Source organism: Pogona vitticeps, chromosome 2 (assembly GCF_051106095.1).
Source record: "Pogona vitticeps strain Pit_001003342236 chromosome 2, PviZW2.1, whole genome shotgun sequence".
Classification (NCBI taxonomy): Eukaryota; Metazoa; Chordata; class Lepidosauria; order Squamata; family Agamidae; genus Pogona; species Pogona vitticeps.
The window spans coordinates 10,244,857-10,261,633 of NC_135784.1; the positions used below are offsets into that span (position 1 = coordinate 10,244,857).

Sequence of the window (16,777 nt, forward strand, 5' to 3'; positions counted from 1 at the left end):
GAAAAACCAGATATTAGCTGGAGGGAAGGCCTGAATGTATAGCCATGTTTTTAATTGACTTTTAAAAGTGCCCAGAGTGGGGGCCGCGCGAATCTCAGGAGGGAGATTGTTCCAGAGGCGAGGAGCCACCGCCGAGAAGGCCCAGTTTCATGTCTTCTCCTTCCGAGCCTCTCTCGGCATCAGGCTCCTCAGCCTCACCTCCTGGCTAGTATGGGTGATCCGGGAAGATCTTGGTGGGAGTAGGCATTCACAGAAGTTCTTTCCCCCTTTGTTATGCTTCTAAATAGTCTTGTTTTTTAAAAAATCCAGTGCTTCTGCTTTGTTACATCATGGTAATTTCTTTTTTCTTTCTTTTTCTTTATATGCTACAGTGGGAAAGTTGTGATCCCACCAGTTCTGAACAGTGGATTGATTGATTCTGCTGTTGCCTGGGCCTTGGGAATCGCGGTCTGTGGAGGGCATGGGGAGACAAGCCACGCCCACACCAAGGCACGCAGTGGCGGTGGTATTTCCACCTCCTCCTCCACTCCTTAGAGGGTGGGTGGATCAGGCCCCTGGCAGCAGATGGAACACTCAGCAGCCAGGTAGTTCAGGCTGGACATGCCACCTGGAGGGTACGGCCAAGATCCGCGCTTCACTGTGCACCCCCCTCTTAGGGAACAGGTGATGGAGAGGTCAGGGGGATGGGTGTGGACCTCCTGTGGTGGGGCTTGGAATCTGGCTTGGCTGCCTGCCTCCCGGCTTGCCACCCTGCTTGGCCAGCCCTGGCACAACATGGAGGAGGGAGAGGAAGGAGAGGCAATGCCGACACACCTCCCCCAGGTCTCCACCCATTCTGGGCTTGCCTCTCCCCCTTCCAGCCAGCCAGCCAGCCCTCGCTGCTCATCTGTCCTGGCCGCCTGGTACTTCCGAGGCCACGGACTGGGGTTGGGGACCACGATCCTGCCACACTGCAAGGGCCGACATGAAACAGCCCGGCGGGTCGGGTTTGGCCCGCACACCTTGAGTTTGACTTACGTTCTCTGGATGTGTAGGTCCCAAAAGGCGCTTGCAATTTGGGAGTCACGCCGGGGGCGGGGCGGCTGCGTGTTGTATTTACAAGAGATCCTCTGAGGACATGCAGAATGCTTTCCCATTGCAAAAGAAACTGAACCCAAGGCAGAGCTCAAAGCAAGACCCGAGAATCCTGGAAGAATAACCATTTTGTGGAAGGCAGCCCCTTTCTTAGACCCGCAGCGTTTTCATAAATGAAGCAAACTCCAGACCCTCAAGAGGCGGGGATAGTGAATTGCACAGATGCTGCTGCTCCCCTCCCCACCTCCTCAGTGGATCAGCAATTTACATGTCGCCCCCCCCCAGCTTACACACACACCTGTCCTTGGCTAGATCTCCCAAACAGGAGCAAGAGGTCACTTGAGGAGGGGCTGGAAGTGAGCGCATGCTGGGCTCTGGTGAGCCAGAGGAGAGCATCAGCGGCACCTCCCTTTATGAGTGGGTGACAAACCGGTTCGTGCCCATCTCTCTAACACAAATCTTCTCCTCCTGTTGCAAAAAGACAGAGCAAGCCGGGGGGGGGGGGGGAGGCGATGCATGGATCGGATAGGGGAAGAGCGATGGTGTGTGTGTGGGGGGGGGGGCGGTGCGTGCGTGGGAATGCCAAGTTTTACCTTAGGGGTAAAGATAGGGGGCAGAAGGCATTCCCCCCCTCCCCATGATCTCTTCCAGAATTCGGAGTAAGTCTTTGCCCCTTGCAAGCCATCAGATACGAAGTGGGGCCAGAGAGGGGGTGTGGGGAGGGTCTGTAGGCGACTAAGCCTCTGTGACCGTCCCTCCCTCCCCGTTTTACTCTGGAAGAGGGACAAAGACCAACGGCGGGGGGGGGGAAGGAGACGGGGATGCAGGTCCGATCCAGGGGCTAACGGGGGTCCCGCCAGGGGGCAGCAGAAGGCGGTGGGGGGGGTCTCCGCCGCCCAAAGAGAGAGGGGGGGAGCGAGTATGCACAGCAGGTCCGGTTACCCCCTGCACAACACGCGGCCATTCGGGGGAACGCAGAGCTCGAGAGGAGGAGCCGAACAGTTTTGCCCCCCCCCAGGCCCAGTGTTGTTAATTGAGAACCGGAACCGGAAGCAGCGGCCCTGCCCGGCCTCTTCGCCCACCCCTCTCCTATGCTCTCTGGTGGAGTCGCTGTGCCGCCCAGGGGGGTGGGGTGGGGTGAGGGGGCGCTGGGCGTTGCAATTGCAACGGGGGCGAGATCCAGGTGAGAACCTGGGGTGGGGGTGGGGCAGCAATTCCTCGCTGGCAAAAGGCTTCCTCCCCCCCCCCCATCCTTTCCCCTATGACAAGCCCCTTCTCCTCTGCAAGGCAGGCTGGAGGTACCCCGGGAGCCTCCCCCAGGAGAAGGAGGGGGACTCAAAGAGATGCTATTTGGGTGGCGCGGAATCAGCCTGATCAGGAAACTGGGGTGTTTGTGTGTGTGTGCGTGTGTGTGTGTGTGCATGTGTGTGTGTGTGCGTGCCTGTGTGCATGCATGCATACAGCCTGAACTGGGGGGTGTATGTGTGCATGCATGCAGCCTGAACTGGGGGGTGCATGTGTGCATGCATGCAGCCTGAACTGGGGGGTGCATGTGTGCATGCATGCAGCCTGAACTGGGGGGTGTATGTGTGCATGCATGCAGCCTGAACTGGGGGGTGTATGTGTGCATGCATGCAGCCTGAACTGGGGGGGTGTATGTGTGCATGCATGCAGCCTGAACTGGGGGTGCATGTGTGCATGCATGCAGCCTGAACTGGGGGGTGCATGTGTGCATGCATGCAGCCTGAACTGGGGGGTGTATGTGTGCATGCATGCAGCCTGAACTGGGGGGTGTATGTGTGCATGCATGCATGCATACAGCCTGATCAGGGAATTTGTGTGTGTGTGTGTGTGTGTGTGTGAGAGAGAGAGAGAGAGAGAGAGAGAGACCTTATTTCTGCACATTCTTTTGTTTGCCTGCAATTGGAGATGTCAAATTTTGAAGCCCTTTTAGGAAGAAAAGAAAAATCAGGAGGAAAAACTGTTCTCCCTCCGCCCCCCCCCCCCCCAGTTTTTCCAGGCTTTCCCAATGACTCGGCTATGGCAGTCGGCCAGTAGTTTTCCCCTAACCAGGGCTAGGAGGAGATAAATGGGGAGGGAGGGGGCTGTGCTCCCTCCACCCACCTGTTTTGGGGTTGGGTCTCCCAGACCATCTCTGACCAGCCCTGGACAGAGCCTTGAATTCCCTCCTCCTGGCAAAAGGCAGGTGTCGGTTGTTTCCCCCTGCAGGAAGAAAGGCACTCTGCACATGCTTGGGTTGGGTTCTGCTTGGCACCTGCTTTGACAGGTCAGTTTTTCCATGGAAGAAGCCCTACGGGCAGCTCCTCAGAGGACTCTTTTGTAAAAGCCAACCCCAGTTCCCAAAATGGAGACGCCTGGCCTTTGCTGTGGAGGGGGGGAAGGCCCTGATCCAGCCTTCGGTCTTTTTCTACGAAGCTTCTGGGGAGGGCTTCCTCTGTGAGCCTTTCTCATCTGGGTGCAGCTGTTTCCTGATGTTGCCTCTGTGCCTCCGATTCAGCTTACGCCAATTTCTTGAGACCGGCGCTCTCTTGGATCCCCTCCAGTGGCGCTTAAGTGGCTGCCCTGGTCCGCCGCCCCCTCCCTCACCTGTGGGACCCTCCGAGGGCATCCAACCGCACCCCCCACCCCTCAAAGATCAAAGGAAAACAATCTGGAGCCCCTTTTTGCCGACTAGCCCTATATATCTCCATTTTACACCCCTGGGTGTAAAATGGCATAGAGTAATGGGGTGGGGGCTGGCAATTGGGGGTGGTTGGGTGGGAGTTTCATGAGTCCTTGACTGCGATTTTTAAGGAGAAATCATCCTCTCTGGGAGAGCAGGTCATGCCTTTCTCTTAAAGAGAGTGGAGCTTACTCTAAGGCTGGTGTAGGCTGGTGTAAGGGGCAAAGGCAGGAAGGGGGTATAGCCGTATTGTCTGCTCCACTTCCTGTTCCTCACAGGAAAGCAGGGGTACCAGAGCAGAGACATGTCAGATTCCAACACCTGAACATCTGAACTCTGAGCGCGTGCAGAGGGCTCTCTTTTCTTCCGGTCTTTTCTTCCCAAATCCACATGTTGTTGGTTTTGAGAACATATGACTCCCCCCTCCAGCCCATTCCTGGTTAAGGGACTCCTAATCATTGATGGTTGGAGTCAGACATTCATTGGTAAAGTGGCTGGAAATGAGTGGCTGACTTTCTAGCACAGAACAACAAATGGTTTGGCGATTCCATTTCTGTAGGCTGGGTGTCTTTTGTGTTGTTGCAGGGACAGGAGCAAACGGATCCGTCTCCGGGCCAAATCCCTGGCGGGCAGAGAGGACAGTCCGTTGCTTGCATCCCCACCCTGTGGCCGCTGAAGAATCTGTGGGGTAATTTGGGGAAGCCGGATGAGAATTCCCTGGCTAGCCATCTCAGGCATATGTGTGTGTGTGTCCTTTTAGAAAAACATCAGCTGGGGGGGGGGAGAGAGAAATGCACCTTTTAATCAGTAGAAAATGTGTTTATAACTCCGTTGCCACAGAGTGGGCTCTCCTTAAAAGTGCAAGGATGTGTAAGGGAAAAAAATTGCAGAGAAGAGGAGTTGTGCTATTCAGTCCTCCTAAAGGTTTACAAATATTGAGCTGTACATGCTCGAGAGGCAGGAGGATATGGGGAGGATCAGCTGGAAATGAGTCTCTCCCCCCCCCCCCCCATATTGCAGGAGGGAAAAGCCCTCTGATCTCTGTGAGACCTCTATGGGTCCGTTCTCCAAGCGGTGACATGGGGGCTTGCCTTCATTTCTGGGCCTGGGTTTGGTGCTGGTAGTGGCCGGGTGGAAAGAACTGCTCTTGTTTCTCCCTGGAGGGGGAATATGGAAGAAAATTCCCTTACTGGGATCCACTTGCACAGTTTCCCCTCTGCCTTGTTCCCAGGATCTCATGGTCTCCCTGCTGTATCACTAGCCATTTCATGGCCCTATCTGGAATAGCAGACAAGATGAGACTAGCTGAGTGTTCATGTTAACTTGGTGGCCACTGGCCGCCCCGTTTTTCCAGGCCTTGGTGGTTTCCTCCACCCTCCACCCTGGCAAAAAATAATGTTGGCTCTTCATTTTCTATGAGTCTTTGGAGTGTGACACAACTTCAGTTTCTTGTCCAGAGTGGAGAGTGGGAGAGTTAAGTAGATATGTGGAGTTAAGTAGATACAGTGGTGCCTCGCATTGCGACGTTAATTCGTTCTGCAAAAATTGCTGCAGAACGAAAACGTCGCTATGCGATATTAAAAAGCCTATAGAAACGCATTGAAACCCCTTCAATGCGTTCCTATGGGCTGGAAACTCACTGTTCAGCGAAGATCCTCCATAGCACGGCCATTTCTGGTGCATCTTAAGCGAGGAAAAACAGCAGGTGGCCATTTTGTTTACCCGGCGGCCATTTTGAAACCGCCAATCAGCTGTGTGAAAATGGTCGCTTTGTGATGATCGGTTCCCCAAGCACGGAACTGATCATCGCAAAACGAAATTCCCCCATAGGGAACAAAGCGATTTCGTCGTAAAACAGAGTGATCGCTATGCGAGGCACCACCATATGTGGGAAGGCAAAGGCAGCAATTGAGATCTCTGGTTGCGGATTCAGAGGCTGGGGGTTCGATTCCCCACTTGTGCCTCCTTGGCAGGGGCTGGAACCAATCATCCACAGGGTCCCTTCCAGCTCTGCCATTCTATGATGATGATGATGACAGCAATGACAACGATGACAAAAGAAAACAAAAGGCTGTCTTTAGGCCAACTGCGATTACAGCAAAATGTGCAGGCGTTTGAGTTCTGTAAAGTTCCTCGTCAGGCTAGGCTTTATGAAAGGAAGGAACTGCGGAAGCCAAAATAACGGAATCCCAAGAGTCCAAATTAATAGGACCCTAGAACTGCAGGAAGCTGGGAAGGGACTCTGAGGGTCATCAAGTCCAGCCCCAGCTTAGAAAGCATGCCATTCTTGCCTGAAAGCATTCCTGAGTGGTGGCCCTCCTTCAGCCTCTCTAGAAGGACTTGCATTGCAGGAAAGTCCACCAACATCCAAGACACCTTATTCCATGGATCAGATCCTGCCCCTCTGGAGTTGCAGAAAACAAGCTTGCTCCCTTTTCTAGCTGGAAGCCTTTCAGATATTTTGAGATGGGCATCGGATCACCTTTCAGTCTTTCTTTTGGTGAATCTACTCCTTTGCCTTTCTAGTGGCTCTCCTCTGGACACATTCCAGCTTCTAAAAAAATAGCTGGCAACATAGAGAGAGAGAGAAAAAATCCCTTGACCTAGTACAGTGGTGCCTCACTTAACGGGCGCCCCGTTTAACGACGAAATCGCATAGCGATGAAGATTTTGCGATCGCATTGTGATGTTCCCTATGGGAAAAAATCGCTTTGCGATGATCGGTACCCTGTTTCGCTTGCCGATCATCGCAAAGCAATGATTTTTTAACAGCTGATCGGCGGTTCCAAAATGGCCGCCCGCTGTGTTTTTGCGCCAATTCCTCACTTACTGGGCAGTGAAAATGACGGCCGTATGGAGGATTTTCGCTTTAAGGTGAGTTTTAAGCCCATAGGAACGCATTGAAGGGGTTTCAATGCATTCCTATGGGCTTTTTAGAATCGCATAGCGACGAAATCACTTTGCAGCTATTTTTGCTGCACTGATTATCGTCGCTATGCGAGGCACCACTGTATATGCGGGAGTTCAGAGGCATATCCGTGGTCAAACCTTTCAGTCTACACAACAACCCAATGAGGTAGGCTCACTTCTGGGAGTGGCTGGCCCAGGATCATCAGCAACTTGCTTTGCAAGCTCCCCAGAGAGCATCAGTGCCCTCGTGAAAAAATGAGACACAGATCATGTCTCCTTGGCTGCCTTTATTCAGCTCTTAATACCAGGAGTGTGATGGAAAGAGATGTTGAGATTGGGACATCTGTGAATGGTAGCCTTTAGCACAGGTCGGGGAGGCAATGTAACGTTGCTTCTGTGAAATGGTGGTTGGTGATTGGCTGTTCTTTCTCTTTCCTTCTCCCGGTGCCTGGTGTGTCTTTTGAGGAGGTGGCTGTGCATTTCAACCAGGGGAGCAAGGGTGTGCTGGACTGAGGCCAGACAGCTCCGCAGAAAGACGTCATGCTGGAGGCTGAAGGGAACGAGGCCTCTCCAGGTAAGGGATCCCTTTGCATTTCATATTTGTATTTTTCACCGCACTGTTGACCTGGGTGGAAGCGGGCAACCAGATCCTGTGCCTTCAAAGCCGCCTTGCGCCTGGCCTGAGCTTTGCTGGCACCATTTTAAAATATAAAATTCCAATTTTTGGAAACATGAAACTTCCAAGGGGATGTTCCTCATTGGCTTTCTTTCTCATCTGTTGCCCGGACGCTTCCAATAGAAGAAGAAGATACAAACCAGTGAACTCCAGCAGGACCGTACAGGATGCAGCTTATCTTGGGTATTAAATGTTGCCAGTCTTTCAACCTTTGTTTTGTTTACCATATTTGTTGACATATTCTTGTATGGAGTTTGACAGACTAAGCCACAGTAGCCTAAAATAGCTCTCGGTATCCCAACAACTCTTAGGGATTTATTTCTTCCAAGTGGTTTGAGAGCAGGTTTCACTTCACTTTCTAAATTTCCTGGTTATTCATGGCATGATTCACCATCACAGGAATCTATTATCCTCACATCTTTTCTGTATACAGTTCTTCAGTGTATAGTTTCTTTTTATTTTATTCTGGCCAGATAGCATGCTTCCCTGTCTTTCATTTCTTGGATTTTATGGAAGAGAGGTCTTGTTTTCCCTCTTTCTTTTTTCCCCCTTCTATTTCTTTGTGCTAGTCATTGCAACAATTCTCTTTGTGTCTATTGAAATATTCACTGAAACATTGCATTCAGGATTTTGGCTCTATTTACCTTTTTCCTTTTGCTTCTCTCCTGTCCTCAAGAATGTTAAGTGTTTTCTTGTTTATTTATCTAGACTCTTCTTTTGATTACAGAAGTTGTCTTTTTACATTCTCACTAGCAGTATCTCTGCTTTTAACTGACAATTTGAAGACTTTCATGTAAGGTTGGGTTTTGGGTTTTTCGGGCTCTTTGGCCGTGTTCTGAAGGTTGTTCTTCCTAAAGTTTCGCCAGTCTCTGTGGCCGGCATTTTCAGAGGGCAGCACTCTGTGCTCTGGTGTGCTCTTTCATGTAAGCTTTTGATTTCTTCTTCCTCAGAAACTGCAATTTGGAGCATAGACTTAAATGGCATTTTTCCAAACAGTCTGGTTGTTATTATTCAGGTAGACTTTGGAATTGCTTGTGATACATCATACCTCAATATTAGAGTCATGCCATTTCTTCAGATTTGGTCATGGCCAGAGCGAAACACTTCATAACTGCCTAGAGTGGTCGTTCGACTAGATAGGCGGGATATAAATGCAATAAATAAATTAAAGAAAGAAATAACTGAAAATGTTCCATGTTGGCTCACAAGTACTGTGATGTACAAACCTCTCATTTCTCTTGTAGTGTTTTCACTTTGTCTTGATTCTTGCTTCTCAAGGGCCATGTTCTAACTGTACATGTTGCATAGGTTGGACAACTCTGTCCCCATTGACTACGAGGTGCCCTTTCAGCTGTCACGTGCTTGCTTCATTGTCAACAGTATTTGTACTTCCTTTGTCCTCTTCCCCAATAGCTGATCGAGTGCCTTTGTACCTTGGGAGTCTTGTCTTCCAGCACTATCTCTTGTTTCATTTGGGATTGTCTCCTCATAGGGTTTTCAAGGGGGAAAAAAGAGATCCAGCAGCGGTTTCCAGGCGACTGGAGTGTTTGCCATTATCTTTCTCTGTGAGATACTAGCAAATGTTAATTTGAGTGTCAGTCCTGTTTTCCATGAAAAGACACAGTGTCACCTTTAGAAACTGTGGCTGCCCTTTAGGAGTTTACCTGCCTCCATCATCACTGAAAGGGTGAATTCTCTTCTGCTGATGTCACTCTGAGACCTTAAGAGGGTACAGTGGTGCCTCGCTTAGCAACGTTAATCCGTTCCGGAAAAAACATTGCTAAGCGATTTCATCGCTAAGCGATATTAAAAAGCCCATAGAAACGCATTAAAACGCGATTAATGCATTCCTATGGGCTTAAAAACTCACCTTTAAGTGAAAATTCTATAGCGCCGCCATTTTCGCTGCCTCTTAAGCGAGGAAAAAATGGGCGGCCATTTTGTTTTTCCGGCGGTAATTTTGAAACTGCCAATCAGCTGTTAAAAAAGGGTTGCTTTGCCATGATCGCTTCCCCGCAATCATCGCAAAATGAAAAAACCTCATAGGGACCATCGCAAAGCCATTCAGCTTTGTGTGGTCTTGCTAACAGTCCAATGAAGTCTTGTCTGCTGATGGCTTTGATTCTGGCTTCCCTGACACATTGAAAACCCCATAACCATTCTAAATTTTGCATCCAAGAGAAGAGAGGACTGGGGAGAAAGAGGTTTTAAGGTATCAGGAAAGAAGTGGATTCAGGGGACCTGGAGGGGGGAAATCTGAGTCAATAGGCTAATCAGACACCGAAAAGTAATAGCCAAAAGTTCAGAGCATTAATCAGTGAGAGTAATTTTGAAGAGTTTTGTTTTACAGTGTTACCTCAAGTCTCTCGTTCTTCCCAGACTACCCAAACAGCAGCCGCTGCTAAGCCGGGTTGAGGATGGATTTCCTAATATGTGGGAAGTGGTCTGATGCTCTTCCATCTTTTTAAAAACTCGAACAAAAAAAAAATACTGCGAGAGTGTGTGTCAGGCACCACGAAGAACATACAGAGTGTCCTTCCCTTGGAAAAGCAGTGCTTTCTCATAGCTTCAACCTTGAGCCCAAAGAGGCAGAATGAAAGGCAGTGCTAACATCAGAGAAGTGCCATGTGCGATGACATCTCATGTCATAAGAACCTAAGAAGAGCCCTGCTGGATCAGGCCAAGGGCCCATCTAAGTCCAGCTTCCTGTATCTCACAAATGGCCCCACCAGATGCCTCTGGGAGCACACGAGACAACTAGATACCTGTCTCCCAATACCCTTCCCTTGCCTCTGGCATTTGGAGGATCCTTCCTTTGAAGCCTGAAGATTATACATCCCCATCATGGTTTATAACCTATGATGGACTTTTCCTCTAGGAATCTGTCCAATCCCCCTTTGAAAGGCATCTAGGCCAGATGCCATCACCACATCCTATGGCAAGGAGTTCCACAGACTACCAACATGCTGGGTCAAGAAATATTTTCTTTTTATCTGTTCTCACTCTCCCAAAACTCCATTGGTGTGGATGTTCCCTGGTTCTGGTATTGTATGAGAGGGAAAAGATCTTCCCTCAGTCCACTTTATCCTTCACCTGCAGAATTTGATACATTTCAATCATGTCTCCCCTCAGATGCCTTTTCTCTAGATTCAAGAGCCCCAAACACTGTAGCCTTTCCTCATAAGGGAGGTGCCCCAGCCAATCATCATTTGAATCGCTCTCTTCTGCGCCTCCTGACAGTCTCAGAATTAACCCAAATTCTTTGGCAGGCAAAGTTTTCTGTCATAAATATTATATGACAAGAAAGAAGCTGCTTTCATGTTGAGTGTGGGAAGGTGGGTGGAAGTTTGATTTCTTCATTTCTTCCATTGGATTCTGTGCTATTGCTCCGGCTGTTTGAGAAGATTCCCATTCTATCCAAACTCTTCATTTGTGCGAAGCACAAAAAAAGAGAAAAATCCAAGGAAGTTGGCAATATCGGGGAAGAGAAGCAATTTGAACTGGGTTGGGAAGTTCCCTGATCCCCCGATGTTTTTACTTCCAGCTAAAGCAAGAAGATCTTCACCTCTCTGTATCTGCAGATAGAAAAGATTGTGTGTCTAAGGCTGCTCAGAATCTGGCCCTCTGGAAATTGCGATGCGGTTCTCAATGGAGGCCATCCTGTCCCCCTGGGAGTCCTTGGCACATTTCATGTATTTATGTTTAGTCATTTAGTCGTGTCCGACTCTTTGTGACCCCATGGACCAGAGCACGCCAGGCCGTGCTGTCTTCCACTGCCTCCTGGAGCTGGGCCAAATTCATGTTGGTCGCTTCGATGATATTGGCACATTTCAAGGCGGCCATAAACTGGAAACAATTCTTCACACACCACCCTATAAGGTTCTTTATGTGTCTTGTACAATCTTGATTTGGCCGACATGTCTTTCATATTGTGCTTCTGACCATGACCAAGGAAAGTTGGGAATGGCTAGTTTATGGGACGAGATCACGAGGCCTCGATGACTAAAGAGGAGGTCCCCTTTGGCTGGCGTTGTATCTTTTCTTCACAGGGGATAAATGGAATGGTCTTCCTGACAGAGGCTGGCAGGTGATGGCAGTGCCTCTGAGGTCGTCTACTTTTCTGGAGGGGGGGTTGCCCTGGGACATTTAGGGTCATCAAGAAATGGAAAGAAGAGCACCAGGTCTCAAGTGTCATGGCAGGGCAGGAGGGAGGGATTGTGAAACATACCTTGCTTGCACTCTGAATTCTTCCCCTGCCAAAACTATTCAACCGGTGTCATATTCTGGGATACACTTTCTTCTGTGTTTTGTTGTACTGTAGTTTAGTCGTGTCCGACTCTTCGTGAATCCATGGACCAGAGCACGCCAGGCCCTCCTGTCTTCCACTGCCTCCCGGAGTTGGGTCAAATTCATGTTGGTCGCTTCCATGACACTTTCCAACCATCTCATCCTCCGTCGTCCCCTTCTCCTCCTGCCTTCACACTTTCCTAACATCAGGGTCTTTTCCTGGGAGATTTCTCTTCTCATGAGATGGCAAAAGTATTGGAGCCTCAGCTTCAAGATCTGTCCTTCCAGTGAGCACTCAGGGTTGATTTCCTTTAGAATGGATCGGTTTGTTCTCCTTGCAGTCCAGGGGACTCTCAAGAGTCTCCTCCAGCACCACAATTCAAAAGCATCAATTCTTCAGCGATCAGCTTTCTTTATGGTCCAGCTCTCACTTCCATGCATCACTACAGGAAAAACCATAGCTTTGACTATGCAGACTTTTGCTGGCAAGGTGATGTCTCTGCTTTTTGAGATGCTGTCGAGGTTTGTCATCGCTTTCCTCCTAAGAAGAAGGTGTCTTTTAATTTCGGGGCTGCTGTCACCATCGGCAGTGATCATAGATCCCCAAAAAGTAAAATCTGTCACTGCCTCCATATATTCCCCTCCTATTTGCCAGGAGGTGATGGGACCAGTGGCCATGATCTTGGGTTTTTTTGATGTTGAGTTTCAGGCCATTTTTTGCACTCTCCTCTTTCACCCTCATTACGAGGTTCTAATTCCTCCTCACTTTCTGCCATCAGAGTGATATTATCTGCATATGTTAGGTTGTTGATATTTCTTCCAGCAATCTTAATTCTGGCTTTGGATTCATCCAGTCTGGCCTTTCACATGGTGTATTCTGCATATAAGTTAAATAAGCCAGGGTTTCTTCTGTGTTAGTCTCCAGATTTTGGGGAGACTTTCCTGAGCCTGGGGGCAGGAGGGCATTTAGCTTCTTCCCAGTGAGGGGTGACGAGAATGCAGCCCTCCAAAAAGGTAAAGGGTGATTGGGCCTTGTGAGATTTGTAGCCAAACAACATCTGGAGGGACCACCTTTTTTTCCCAGTTCTTCCTTTAGAAAGCCGAGCCGCAATCACAGGACAGACAGGAGATGCCTCATTCTCGATGGCTGTATCTATTTCCAAGTAGAATTCTAATGGCAGGTGTTCCCTTTTCATTCCAGGTGGTGATGACCAGGAGAAGTATAGTTCTGAGGCACAACCCTGGAGATCGCCAAGACTGAGAAAGGAGGAAGAGACCATGGGGGAACAAAAGAGTTCAAAGAAGCAGGCAGAAAATCCAGCCAAGATTTGGGGGAAGGGCACATTTCCCAGCCAGGCTGATGGCATCTGTGAGGTCCCAATTCGGTAAGAAAATCGAGATGGAAAGAGACAGAATGAGTGGGCTCATTCCATTCTAAATCTCAGTTTAATTTCCATTGCAGATGTGATGAAGCGGGGAAATCCTATCCATGCAAACAGTGCGACAAGAGCTTTGGCTGTAGCAGGAGCCTGGCTCTGCATCAGAGAAGCCACACTGGGGAGAAACCATACAAGTGCCTGGAGTGTGGGAAGACCTTTGGTCAACGTGCACACCTCACTGTGCATCAGCAAATCCACACCGGGGAGAAACCGTATCAGTGCACGGAATGTGGAAAGAGCTTCAGCCAGAACTACAGCCTTATTTCACATCGGAGAGTTCATACCGGGGAGAAACCGTATAAATGCTTGGAGTGCGAAAGGACCTTTAGCAGTAGCTCAGGCCTTTCGGCGCACCAAAGAACACACACAGGGAAGAAACCCCACAAATGCATGGAATGTGCAAAGAGCTTCAGGAATGGCTCATACCTCACTTCACATCAGAGGATTCACACGGGGGAGAAACCGTACAAATGCCTACAGTGTGGGAAGACTTTCACTCATAACAGAGGTCTTGCTTTCCATGAAAGAACACACACAGGAGAGAAACCGTACAGATGCTTGGAATGCGGAAGGAGTTTTGGTTATACCTCCAGCCTGGCTTCGCATCAGAGGATCCACACTGGAGAGAAACCATACACGTGCGTGGAATGTGGAAAAACCTTCAGTCATAGCGGTACCCTAACGGAGCATCGAAAAACACACACAGGGGAAAAACCATATTCCTGTTTGGAATGTCAGAAAAGCTTCACTAGCAGTACACACCTCACTTTACACAAGAGGGTTCACACCGGAGAAAAACCGTACACCTGTGTGGTATGTGGCAAGAGCTTCAGTCATAGCACGGGCCTTGGTTATCACAGAAGGATTCACACTGGGGAGAAGCCATATAAATGCTTGGAATGTGGCAGGACATTTACTCAGGGCTCACACCTTCTGTTACACCGACGATTCCACCGAGGGGAGAAGCCTTATGAGTGCTTTGAGTGTGGAAAGAAGTTTAGTCAGAGTTCGCATCTAACGCAGCATCAGCGAATCCACACAGGTGAGAAACCTTATAAATGCCCGATATGTGGGCAGAGCTTCAGTATTCGCACATACCTGACTTCCCATCAAAGAATTCATACAGGGGAGAGGCCCTATAAATGCTTAGAGTGTGGGAAGAGCTTCACTCAGAGTGGAAGCCTCAGTATACACAAAAGGATTCACAGCGGAGAGAAGCCGTATTCTTGTCTGGAATGTGGGAGAAGCTTCTGTCACACTGCAAGTCTTAGTAGACACCAAAAAACTCACGCCGAAGTGAAAACCAGTGGATCTAATCAAAGTCTATATTAAAGAAGTCCAGAAGTGGCAAACCCCTAAGCTGTTTGCAACCTGGAAGGAGCTTTAATAGAATCATAAATGTCCATTGACATAGGAAAATCCACGAGAGACTAAGAACACAGTCGTTATGTACGTGGAAAGAATGGCACATCAAAGTAGGAAGTAAAGCGGGACTGACAGATTTTGACCTGGGGGTCAGAAAACAACGTAGGAGAATAATTCATAGAGTTCTGTGGAGCCAACCATCTTAGCATCTTTTTTGACCAGGATAAAGTAAAGAGAAGGTGGAAAGAATATACTGAAGACCTGTGTTATGAGTGTCAGGTCACTTAAAAAAAATAAAAATAGCAAAAGCTGTTCTCCACAAATTAAATAATAAATGGTGTGACTTAAAAGACACAAAACAACTTGGGACATGTGTTTGTTTTCAAGTGCTGAGGCAGAGATTTGTAGACAGCCTATTTTCATCCTTTTAACTCTCTTACATGCTTCACTTAACTTCTTTTTGTGTTTTTTTTTTCCAGCACTGTTTTGGACATCTGCTTTTGGCTTCTTTTCCATTCTTTTTACCACCAGGGTCACTTTTAAGCAACTTTACTACCATCAGCTAACCTTAAAGTCACTTCAGTATAATTGCATTTAATATCAAGGCCTAGCAAATCATATCAAGCTTTCGCATAGCCGTTAAGCTGTTGATTTTAAATAATAGATTACAGTGGTATCTCGCTAGATGATGACATCGTAAAACAATGTTGTTTGGCTCCCCTGAGCACAGGAATGCTGGTCTTCAGAAAACACTCTCATAGCACTTAGAAAAATACATCCAGGAGAAGAGATAGTGGTTCAGTTCTATCACAGCATGTACAGTATATGCCATGAATAGAATGCTAGCTTCATAGAACTTTATGGGTTGTCTTCCAGCTTCCTTTCTGTCCCCTAGGCCAAATTCTCCAACAACATGTGGTTCTGCTTTGTTCCCTACCTTTGCATTCCAGTCACCTATGATTACATGTCTTGTTTCCATTTGTGAACTATTTCCTCTTGGATACTTGCATAAAGGCATTTAGTTTCACCTTTTCAGCAGACTAGAGGGCAGACTTGGATTATGGTTAAGTTGGTAGGTTTTCCAGGAATTCTGAATGATATTATTCAGTCAGATCTTGCGTTATAGCCCCTAACTACTTGTGCTATACTTTACAGACTATAGCAAAGCCCTCAACTGTGTAAATCACAAGAAATTATGGATTGTTTTGAAATAAATGGGTGTGCCTCAGCACTTGGTTGTCCTGGTGCAGGAGATGCCTCATTTATCTTTAGGGAGTCCATAAAGGCAAGAAGCCACAGTAATGCTTTGAGTATGGAAAAAGTTTCAGCCAGTGTGGAAGCTTTAGTATATGACAGAAAATTCATAGAGGGGATAAAACTATACTCCTTTTTGGAGTGTGAGAAGTGCTTCCATCAGAAAAATGAACTTACTTCCTCTGGAAGCATTCACATGGGGAAGGAAAATCCGGATACTTGGAATGTGGGAAAAGCCGCTGTCCTATCTCAAGCTTCAAGTGGAAGAGAAACCGTATACTGTAAACAATGTGGGGAAGGAACTTTTATTATACTCCCTCATCTAAGTCAACCTCAGATATGCTAGGAAAACCCCTTATTGTGTTTGCATGTGGATGGTGTCTTTATAGAACCATAACCATCAGTCCACCCATAAAAGGTGTCCTTTTTAAAATCTCTCTTTCTCTTTTGCTTTTAAAACTGCTCTTCCAAATAAAATGTAGAAACCAGAATGGAACTCTGTGCTTTTTTAGCCCCTGGAGATACTGGATGACAGTTTGTATCCTACAAGACAGACTTGGAGGATTTCCACCTGCATTTTTCTTGCCTCCAAAAAGCCTCTTTTAAATTTCAAAAATCTGTTCCTCCTCCCCCTTCATGCAAGGAATGGTGAGGTATTTTGTGGGGCACCAGGGCTGTAATGCTGATCTCATGTACCTTATTCATGAACTCTCTTCCCCAACCTGATGTTCTCAAGGGATTCAGGACTACAGGTCCCATGATTCTGTCTCATTGGGGTGTGCTGGCAAGGGCTGAAGCAAGAGGATATTTTTGTGTTGTTTTTGTTTACTGTTTTTCAATGTGCTGTTTGTTTGATCCTTTTAAGTAGTTGTATACTTACTGCTGTTAGCTTTGAGTATTGTATTTTAATGACGTGAGACACCTTGGGCTTTATTATGGAGAATGAATGAATGAATGAATGAATGAATGAATGAATGAATGAATGAATGAATGAATGAATGACCAAGAGACTTGTGGAGTCTGAAAGATTAACACATTGGCTGGAATCCACTACAGTAGGATCCCTGTGGGAAATAACCAGGGAACTGT

The 16,777-nt window shown here is 47.9% G+C and overlaps 1 protein-coding gene across 2 annotated transcripts; it reads left to right on the plus strand.

The window, feature by feature from the left end:
- The first annotated feature begins 2,128 nt into the window (after positions 1–2,128).
- Positions 2,129–16,179, plus strand: LOC110070882 (uncharacterized). 2 transcript variants are annotated; one of them, XM_072987607.2, is made up of 5 exons: positions 2,129–2,257; positions 4,343–4,445; positions 7,133–7,241; positions 12,832–13,015; positions 13,093–16,179. In XM_072987607.2, exons 3-5 carry the CDS (start codon positions 7,208–7,210, stop codon positions 14,399–14,401), a joined length of 1,527 nt encoding a protein of 508 aa, XP_072843708.2. In that variant the 5' UTR covers positions 2,129–2,257; positions 4,343–4,445; positions 7,133–7,207; the 3' UTR covers positions 14,402–16,179. The 2 variants fall into 2 exon arrangements, with proteins under 2 accessions (XP_072843708.2, XP_072843709.2); XM_072987608.2 differs by having other exon boundaries at positions 7,136–7,241.
- The last annotated feature ends 598 nt before the right edge of the window (positions 16,180–16,777 follow it).